Here is a 10,557-nt window from a genome sequence, read left to right as displayed (position 1 = left end):
CAGCTGCTAATGGGCAGAGAAGACGTTTCCGTACAGTGCTGGGTACACTGAAGCTATATAAGACTGTATTACTTGTGCTGATGGTGTACTCTTGCTCTTACTGCAGGCCGTCATGTTGGACTCCACCGACGTGAATCTATGGTACAAAATAGGTCACTTGGCTCTGAGGCTGGTGCGTGTCCCGCTGGCTCGCCACGCCTTCGAGGAGGGGCTGCAGTGTAACCCCGATCACTGGCCCTGCCTGGATAATCTGATCACCGTGCTGTACACACTCAGCGACTACACAAGTACGTGCGCTTCCTGCCAGGGGCGCCGTGTATCGTATTGGGACACTTTGCCGCAAAGCAGCTCGCCGCGGGATACTTTGCCACGAAGTCCAGTCCTCCGCGCACCTGACCCGCCAAGCCAGGTCTGCCACTCCGACAACTGGATGTTTAAATGTCCCGCGTGGAACTGCTATACTGCTTAGATGGGACATTTAAAGATGGCGCGTCAGAGCGGCCTATAGGCAGTTTAGAGGTTCCGCTCGGGACATTTAAACATCCAGTTGTCAGAGTGGCAGACCTGGCTTGGCGGGTCGGCCGCAGGAGTGGACATCGCGGCAAAATGTCCCGGCTGTGTTTTGGCTGTGGCCAAATTACTGCGGCGAAACGTCATAGACCGCAGTTTACAACCATCGATGGCTTTTAGTAACCACACCTGAGTGTCACAAAAATGTCACGTGCTTTTCTGTTGTTATTGGGGACATCTGTTACTTTACATGAATAATAATGAAAATAATTGTCATGAACAGTTGGCGAATGCAGTTGTGAATGGAACATTTTGTAGGAATTGTGGCTTTGGTTTATTAAACTTTTTTACCCTTCGTAATTTACATAATGTGGGTTTGAAACCTATCCCAACATATGACAAAGCCAGTATAACCGTCCTCGGACTGATGAGGCCCAAAAGGTCGAAATGGCTGTCTGTGACTAGGGTTACTGGCTCTGCACTTCTTTAACCCAGGCTGTGCTGAAAAGCTGTGCAATGCGGCAGGCATACACTTATAGGGGTCCATGTTAAAATGGATTTGAAGCAAAAGGTGACACTGTGCTCATTTGCATGTTATTTCCCAGAATCCCTGGCAGCAGTGGAAGCATTGTGCTCAAGTCCCTGCAACAGGTCAGGTTTTCAGGATATCCCTGCTTCAGCACAGGTGTTGTAGAGCCTTTGAGCCACCTGTGCTGAAGCTGGGATATCCTGAAAACCTGACTTGTTGCGGGGGGGGGGGGGGCGTGGGGCTTGCGGATTAGTTGCTCACCCCTGTGCTAAGTGATAATGGGGGGTGCAGGGTTACAGACCTGTCTGAGACGTGAATATACTCACAAGTGGGGTGACCATATTTTTCCTGGGACAAATTTCATGCACGAGCGGCTGGCGATCGATTTAAAAACCGGGGCGTTTAAAAAAAAAAAAAAAAGTCAAGACCCGGAAAATACATTAAAAAACTGGGATTGTCCCGGCTAAACCAGGACGCTGGTCGCCCTACTCACAAGTGATATTTTTGTTTGCACAAACCACATTATAAGCCCAGTGATGCAGAGGAATAGATAGGTGTATGGAGCACGTCCTGCCAGCGGAGGTGGCGTTTAACTGCGCGTTGCCTCTCCTGCCTGCGCGTTTAACTGCGCGTTGCCTCTCCTGCCTGCGCGTTTAACTGCGCGTTGCCTCTCCTGCCTGCGCGTTTAACTGCGCGTTGCCTCTCCTGCCTGCGCGTTTAACTGCGCGTTGCCTCTCCTGCCTGCGCGTTTAACTGCGCGTTGCCTCTCCTGCCTGCGCGTTTAACTGCGCGTTGCCTCTCCCCAGCCTGCCTGTACTTTATCTGCAAAGCCCTAGAGAAAGACTTCCGCTACAGCAAGGGCCTGGTCCTGAAGGACAAGATCTTCCAGGAGCAGCCGTGTCTCAGGAAGGATTCATTCCGCATGTTCCTGAAATGGTGAGCCTCGCACCCTGCTCCTGCTCTCTGTCCCCCTACGGTGCACCTGGGACTGGTGCACCTCCCTGCGGGACGTCCTGGGATGGGGGGGGGGGGTCCGACACCTGCATAAATCAGGGGGTGGGGTAATAGAAAATGCCTTCTGGGCTTTGGAAGTACAAAAAAAAAACATTACTCGTAAAACTGAGTCAAATCCGGTTAATCACAGGGCTGCAGGTATCAGCGATTAATTGTTTATTGATTTATTGCAATAAATAGTTTTTTTGTTATCACAATGTTTGTAGATGCTGAAAAGGCAATTCTTTGTAATTCCAACATACTGTGGGGAGGGGGGAACCCTCATACTGTGGGGGGAACCCTCATACTGGGGGGAAACCCTCATACCGGGGGGGGGACCCTCATACTGCGGGGGGAACCCTCATACTGGGGGGGGGGGCCTCATACTCTCGTCCAATCATCAAACAATACTGTACTGTATTCACTGAATACAATGATGTCATATAAATACAGAACATACATGGCTTAGATTGGGTATACCCCATAATAACTAGAAAACTCGCTGTATCCGGGCTCATAACAGCAGCAAAACATGGGAAATATTCTATATTTTTATTTCAATAAATCAGTTCTGTAGTATTAGATTTTAAAAAAAATAATACATTTTTTTTTTATTCAACTCTTAATGCCTTTTTTTAATGAGTTTTAATATACTGCACATCAATTGATTGCTATAGCAGGTTTTAACCACCTCCCCAGCAGTGCAAGATCTTTGCAAAACTTTCCTGTTTGTGATAATTTGTTGCCAATGTTCCCAGCATTGTGTGCTGCAAACTAACAATAGATAATGTCATTTTAGTAATCTAAGGTTACATTGTAGCTGCTGAGTTACACTGACCTGAAGGATTGAGTGAAACTGAAAGGCGGCCATTATGTTAGGCACGCAATCAGGATGTTTATAGATTTATAACAGGAGCACCAAATGATTTGGCAGCTTAGGTAAGGCCTCGTCCAAGCTAAAAGCGAGCACCTAAGAATGAGGCCTAAGAATGTAGAATGATGCATTGTCACATGCTTTACATATACAAATAAGAAATGGATAAAAGGGGAAAGTAGCATTTCTGCTTCAGCGGAGTTTGTTAGAACATTGTTGTCCGCCGACCGCTTGGTTGGGTTATATAATGAGCAGCTGCGGGTTTGTTGGGCGTCTTCCACGTAGCAAACGATGGAAGACATATTTGCGTTGCGTCTCCCTGCTGCGGCAGTCCTGTTTATATGGACTAAGAGATGATTTCAGGAGACTCGACTGCCAGCAAGGGGAGAGACACAAGGCAACTCTCAAGCTGCCATTTAACCCCGAACACGGACCTAAGTGCGCACGGAAACAATCAAACATGGCCGATCTTCCATGGTAGGCTCATAATGTCCCCCATCTCCTGTGTCCCCCCCCCCCCCCGCAGTGACATGTCCATTCACGAGGTGGAGGTGAGCGTGGAGGAGGCGAGAGACATCGTGGAGGAAGCGTTGGATCTGCGCAGGAAGAGGCAGGCGCTCACCGTGCGAGAGCTGGAGCCCGACTTGAAGCTGGTGCAGCCTCTCCCCTGCTTTACGTAGGTTGGGGGGCCTGTAGGTTCTCTTTGAAGGGGGACGGTGCTGGTTTGGGGGAGGAAGGAAAAACAGATCAGAGGGGCTTTCTGGTCATTAAAAAAATAAACGGACCTGCCCGGTGTAGGAAATTTATCACTGGTGCTTAGCTGCCACTCTCACATCGCCAGCGCAACTTCTCTCCACCGTCTGCTTCACCGCCAAGGTAAGCCCCCTTACCCTAAAAACCCCTCATCTTAATGCTACCCCCTACACGAAAAACCTTAGCCCCTTATCCTATAGCCCCTATTCTTTAACCCCCTGAATCGCTAAAACAACTTAAATTTGCCTTATTGGCGAAACCGCGAAGTGTCCCTTGGCAGTCAAACGCCGGCGGAGATTTGGTTGTGGCAAGACGGCCACGACAGAATGTTCTGGTCCGGCCTGCACCAAGGAGTCTGTGTTTTGTCCACAGGTGGAAGTGTCTTGGCGAATGCCTGCTAGCCATGTACCGTCACCTGACCACCTGCGAGCCCCCCCGCCCCAGCCTGGGGAAGAGGATCGACCTCGCCGAATACAGAGACCCAGCACAGCTCTGCCCCCTACCCCCAGCCTCCACCCCAATCAGCATCGCCCCAGAAACCCCCATCATCCCCACTCCCCCGACACCGGTACTGCCGGCCGTGGAGCTTCCCCCCGCACTCCCCCCTGTCACGCCCACTGTCTTCTCCCACAGCATCCTGGAGGCTTCAGCCCCGCAAGGTGAGGGGGCCGGGGGGGTTGCTCCCTAACACAGGACCATCGTGTGTGTGTGTGTGTGTGTGTGTGTGTGGTTATCACTTTACAGAATTAGTGTACAGGACACAATACTGGGATATCTGAAAGGTGTCGCTACCCCAAAGCGCTTACAATCAAAGTGTGACACCCAGGTTAGAGACAGTAAGGCAGCTGTTCCTCTGATCCAATGAATGTGCTACGTTGTGTAGCAGTATGGAGTATTACTCCATTAAGAGCCCTGTTTTGTATCTGTGAGCCGCTTTACGCTGCAACTGCTTCGCCATCTTTAAGTGACCCTCTATAGCAGAGGCGGTCAACTCCAGGTAGTCGGGATATCCCTGCTTCAGCACAGGTGGCAGTCTTCGATTGAGCCCCTGTGCTGGGTCTGATTGAGCCACCTCTGCTGAAGCAGGGATATCCTTAAAATCTGACCTGTTGGTGGCCCTTGTGGACTGGAGTTGCCCACCCCCTGCCCTATAGTGAGCTATGAGTGGAATGGAAAGTTTGCGTGGGCCACGTATATGGCACCACAAACCCGCGATCTCTGCCGTTCCAGCAGACATGTGCACCGGGGACAAAACCAAAAAGGGGGTCAAGAGGAAGAAGCTGCCGGAGGACGCGGGTGAGACGGCCAAGAGGCGCTCGGCGCGCGTGCGGAACACCCGCTGCAAGAAGGAGGAGAGGATCGACTTCCAGGAGCTGCTGCTAAAGTTTCTGCCCTCCAGGTACAGAGCGAACCTCCGATGTCCCCCTCGCTATCTCCCCCCCAGTAGCTTTGTCCCTCCCTTCACTCGCTGTCCCCCCCTCGCTATCTCCCCCCTCCCATTCGCTGTCCCTCCCAGTAGCTGTGTCCCCCCCTTCACTCGCTGTCCCCCCCTCGCGGAGGTTAGGAGCACTCGCTGCCCCCCCCCTCGCGGAGGTTAGGAGCACTCGCTGTCCCCCCCTCGCGGAGGTTAGGAGCACTCGCTGTCCCCCCCCTCGCGGAGGTTAGGAGCACTCGCTGTCCCCCCCTCGCGGAGGTTAGGAGCACTCGCTGTCCCCCCCCCCCCCTCACGGAGGTTAGGAGCACTCGCTGTCCACCCCCCTCGCGGAGGTTAGGAGCACTCGCTGTCCCCCCCCCTCGCGGAGGTTAGGAGCTCTCGCTGTCCCCCCCCCCCTCGCAGAGGTTAGGAGCACTCGCTGTCCCCCCCTCGCGGAGGTTAGGAGCACTCGCTGTCCGCCCCCCTCGCCGAGGTTAGGAGCACTCGCTGTCTCCCCCCCCCCCCCCTCGCGGAGGTTAGGAGCACTCGCTGTCCCCCCCTCGCGGAGGTTAGGAGCACTCGCTGTCCCCCCCTCGCGGAGGTTAGGAGCATTCTAACTGTTGGGGGACACCTTGCTCCTCCTGCTGTCGTCTTATCCACGGGGAGGGGAGGCTTCAGTCTAGGACGTTTCGGCACGGGCATCTCGCTACAGCCGATCTGCCGCAGGGTATAGTTAGCCGCCAGCCGTTTCACCGCGAAGGTAAGTCCCTAACCTTAACCACTTACCTACTGCTCAACGACCCCTTACCCTAAAACCCCTACCCTAGAGAATGAGCGTTAGCAGAAAGGTCACCATATTGTAATGTTACTCGGGCTCCGAACCCTTCACTGGCAGTGATGTTATCAGTACATTGTGCTCCTGGTTATTCTGGCTGTTGAGGGGTTAATAAGAGAGGAGAAGAGGCTGGATCAGCACGAAAACAGAAACAGTCTCAGGTGGCCAACTCCAGTCCTCAAGGGCCACCAACAGGTTGGGTTTTAAGGATGTCCCTGCTTCAGCACAGGCGGTGCAGTCGTTGACCTGTGCTGAAACCGGGATACCCTGGCCTGCTGTAGGCCCTTGAGGACTGGCGTTGGCCATCGTGATGTCACCTTATACACCAAGGCCCATATTTACTAAGTGATGCTATGCTAAAAGGCACCACATGCCTTGAATAGAATGCACGGTGTCTTCCGGTTATTACATGTCTAATGACATAGCACCACTAAGTAGATATGCGCCTTTGGGAACCCTTCTCTTCTCCTCTCTCCCCCCCTGCAGGCTCCGCAAACCAGACTCCGAGGAAGAAGAGGATTCGTTCAGCGGCTTCGAGGCGCAGTGCGGGATGAAGCCGGAGAGCCTCCCCCACGCGGGAGATCACGTGACGTCCCACGACTCCAGCACCTTCATGGCGTCAGGTCCGAGCTGTGTTATGTTGTAACCTTTCCTCTCGTCCCCCTGCGTGCGAGCTCCGGTGACGTGTCTTCCTATGCAAGAGACGTGCTGTCGGAGCATGCAGAGGAAGGCTAAGGCCGCGCTTATAGTCCCGGCGACGCGACGTCGTGTCAGTGTATTTAATCCGCTTATAGACGGCGCGACGGCTTGGATGTCGCTGAAATTTGATTTTTCGACGACCGCAGCGTGACGTCAGCGGGCCCGTGAGCGATTCAGCCAATGTAGGCGACCCGCTCACGGCCACGCCCCCCTGTCGCTGTTTCTTGCCTCCAACACTTGAGGCAGAAATTGCTGCGACAACGGCGACGGATGATGTCACGACGTCGCCGGGACTATAAGCGCGGCCTAATGCACCTCTAGGTTTTTTCCTGACGACGCCTTGGGCTGTATTTACTAAGCGGTGCTACTGCATAAGGCCGCGTCCAGACTGATCGCGTGCAAGCAAACACATTATGGGTAATGTGATCGTGTATAGTGAGCGTTACCCGGAGAGCAGCTTGCGGAGACAAATAATTCTGTGTTTGCCGCGCGATGGACGGGTAACTTGAGCGTTCGCCCAATGAGGACGAACCAGCTCAGTGACATCACGGCGACACCCCCTCCCCCCACGTGCGCAACAGCACATTTTTACAGGCCAGGAATCACTCAAGCCACATCAGCGCGTGACATCACAGCGCCCGAGCACAATCAGTGTGGACGCGGCCTTGGACCCCTTCCAGCACAGTTTCGTAAATAAGACGCGCACCCGCACACAGAAGTATTCACCCCCTGCCAGTAATGTCACATTTTGTTGAGCTACAAGTAATGTCTGCACCGCTGTTATATGAGGAGGAGGTTACACTGAGCGCTGTTATATGAGGAGGAGGTTACACTGAGCGCTGTTATATGAGGAGGTTAAACTGAGCGCTGTTATATGAGGAGGAGGTTAAACTGAACGCTGTTATATGAGGAGGAGGTTAAACTGAACGCTGTTATATGAGGAGGAGGTTAAACTGAACGCTGTTATATGAGGAGGAGGTTAAACTGAACGCTGTTATATGAGGAGGAGGCTAAACTGGACGCTGTTATATGAGGAGGAGGTTAAACTGAGCGCTGTTATATGAGGAGGAGGTTAAACTGAACGCTGTTATATGAGGAGGAGGTTAAACTGAACGCTGTTATATGAGGAGGAGGTTAAACTGAACGCTGTTATATGAGGAGGAGGTTAAACTGAACGCTGTTATATGAGGAGGAGGTTAAACTGAGCGCTGTTATATGAGGAGGAGGATAAACTGAACGCTGTTATATGAGGAGGAGGTTAAACTGAACGTTGTTATATGAGGAGGAGGTTAAACTGAGCGCTGTTATATGAGGAGGAGGTTAAACTGAGCGCTGTTCTATGAGGAGGATAAACTGAACGCTGTTATATGAGGAGGAGGTTAAACTGAATGCTGTTATATGAGGAGGAGGTTAAACTGAACGCTGTTATATGAGGAGGAGGTTAACCTGAACGCTGTTATATGAGGAGGAGGTTAAACTGAACGCTGTTATATGAGGAGGGTGCTAAACTGGACGCTGTTATATGAGGAGGAGGTTAAACTGAACGCTGTTATATGAGGAGGGGGCTAAATGTCAGTAAGGGAAATGTACAAACGGACATTTACTGGTTGCATACGTAGCCTGCCCCTTACGTCAGTACTCGGTAGGATCCCCTTTGCTGTAATTACTGCTGAGGCGGTGAGGTTAGAGATATGGGTGTGGCTCGTCTCTTTGGGTAGATACGGGGTGCGGTTCGTCTCTTTGGGTATATACGGGGTGTGGCTCGTCTCTTTGGGTAGATACGGGGTGTGGCTCGTCTCTTTGGGTAGATACGGGGTGGGGCTCGTCTCTTTGGGTAGATACGGGGTGAGGCTCGTCTCTTTGGGTAGATACGGATTGGGGCTCGTCTCTTTGGGTAGATACGGGGTGGGGCTGGTCTCTTTTGGTAGATACGGGGTGAGGCTCGTCTCTTTGGGTAGATACGGGGTGGGGCTCGTCTCTTTGGGTAGATACGGGGTGGGGCTCGTCTCTTTGGGTAGATACGGGGTGCGGCTCGTCTCTTTGGGTAGATACGGGGTGCGGCTCGTCTCTTTGGGTAGATACAGGGTGCGGCTCGTCTCTTTGGGTATATACGGGGTGTGGCTCGTCTCTTTTGGTAGATACGGGGTGAGGCTAGTCTCTTTGGGTAGATACGGGGTGCGGTTCGTCTCTTTGGGTAGATACGGGGTGGGGCTCGTCTCTGGGTAGATACGGGGTGTGGCTCGTCTCTTTGGGTAGATACGGGGTGGGGCTCGTCTCTTTGGGTAGATACGGGGTGGGGTTCGTCTCTTTGGGTAGATACGGGGTGGGGCTCGTCTCTTTGGGTAGATACGGGGTGCGGCTCGTCTCTTTGGGTAGATACGGGGTGCGGCTCGTCTCTTTGGGTAGATACGGGGTGGGGCTCGTCTCTTTGGGTAGATACGGGGTGGGGCTCGTCTCTTTGGGTAGATACGGGGTGAGGCTCGTCTCTTTGGATAGATACGGGGTGGGGCTCGTCTCTTTGGGTAAATACGGGGTGCGGCTCGTCTCTTTGGGTAGATACGGGGTCGGGCTCGTCTCTTTGGGTAGATACGGGGTGAGGCTCGTCTCTTTGGGTAGATACGGGGTGTGGCTAGTCTCTTTGGGTAGATACGGGGTCGGGCTCGTCTCTGGGTAGATACGGGGTGGGGCTCGTCTCTTTGGGTAGATACGGGGTGGGGCTCGTCTCTTTGGGTAGATACGGGGTGGGGCTCGTCTCTGGGTAGATACGGGGTGGGGCTCGTCTCTTTGGGTAGATACGGGGTGAGGCTCGTCTCTTTGGATAGATACGGGGTGGGGCTCGTCTCTTTGGATAGATACGGGTGCGGCTCGTCTCTTTGGGTAGAAACGGGGTGTGGCTCGTCTCTTTGGGTAGATACGGGGTGGGGATCGTCTCTTTGGGTAAATACGGGGTGCGGCTCGTCTCTTTGGGTAGATACGGGGTGTGGCTCGTCTCTTTTGGTAGATACGGGGTGAGGCTAGTCTCTTTGGGTAGATATGGGGTGCGGTTCGTCTCTTTGGGTAGATACGGGGTCGGGCTCGTCTCTGGGTAGATACGGGGTGGGGCTCGTCTCTTTGGGTAGATACGGGGTGCGGCTCGTCTCTGGGTAGATACGGGGTGGGGCTCGTCTCTTTGGGTAGATACGGGGTGAGGCTCGTCTCTTTGGATAGATACGGGGTGGGGCTCGTCTCTTTGGATAGATATGGGGTGGGGCTCGTCTCTTTGGGTAGATACGGGGTGGGGCTCGTCTCTTTGGGTAGATACGGGGTGGGGCTCGTCTCTTTGGGTAGATACGGGGTGAGGCTCGTCTCTTTGGATAGATACGGGGTGGGGCTCGTCTCTTTGGGTAGATACGGGGTGGGGCTCGTCTCTTTGGGTAGATACGGGGTGGGGCTCGTCTCTTTGGGTAGATACGGGGTGGGGCTCGTCTCTTTGGGTAGATACGGGGTGGGGCTCGTCTCTTTGGGTAGATACGGGGTGGGGCTCGTCTCTTTGGATAGATACGGGGTGCGGCTCGTCTCTTTGGGTAGATACGGGGTGCGGCTCGTCTCTTTGGGTAGATACGGGGTGCGGCTCGTCTCTTTGGGTAGATACGGGGTGTGGCTTGTCTCTTTGGGTAGATACGGGGTGGGGCTCGTCTCTTTGGGTAGATACGGGGTGGGGCTCGTCTCTTTGGGTAGATACGGGGTGTGGCTCGTCTCTTTGGGTAGATACGGGGTGAGGCTCGTCTCTTTGGGTAGATACGGGGTGTGGTTCGTCTCTTTGGGTAGATACGGGGTGCTGCTCGTCTCTGGGTAGATACGGGGTGTGGCTCGTCTCTTTGGGTAGATACGGGGTGGGGCTCGTCTCTTTGGGTAGATACGGGGTGGGGCTCGTCTCTTTGGGTAGATACGGGGTGGGGCTCGTCTCTTTG

General features: G+C 53.5%; 1 protein-coding gene across 5 annotated transcripts in view; it reads left to right on the top strand.

Annotated features, from left to right (window-relative positions):
* CABIN1 (calcineurin binding protein 1) overlaps positions 1–10,557 on the top strand; it is an 89,526-nt gene that overhangs the window by 3,469 nt on the left and 75,500 nt on the right. For 4 of the 5 annotated variants that reach the window (XM_075568473.1, XM_075568475.1, XM_075568472.1 and 1 more), the window contains exons 6-11: positions 107–287; positions 1,846–1,975; positions 3,433–3,582; positions 4,032–4,318; positions 4,890–5,058; positions 6,395–6,531. In XM_075568473.1, the coding sequence (XP_075424588.1) occupies positions 107–287; positions 1,846–1,975; positions 3,433–3,582; positions 4,032–4,318; positions 4,890–5,058; positions 6,395–6,531 (1,054 nt within the window). The remainder of the gene's footprint in view (positions 1–106; positions 288–1,845; positions 1,976–3,432; positions 3,583–4,031; positions 4,319–4,889; positions 5,059–6,394; positions 6,532–10,557) is intronic. The other variant, XM_075568476.1, reaches the window with a different exon arrangement.

Source organism: Ascaphus truei, chromosome 13 (assembly GCF_040206685.1).
Source record: "Ascaphus truei isolate aAscTru1 chromosome 13, aAscTru1.hap1, whole genome shotgun sequence".
NCBI lineage: Eukaryota > Metazoa > Chordata > Amphibia > Anura > Ascaphidae > Ascaphus > Ascaphus truei.
Note: the sequence above shows the minus strand (reverse complement) of the source record. Positions and strands in the feature narration are given on the sequence as shown.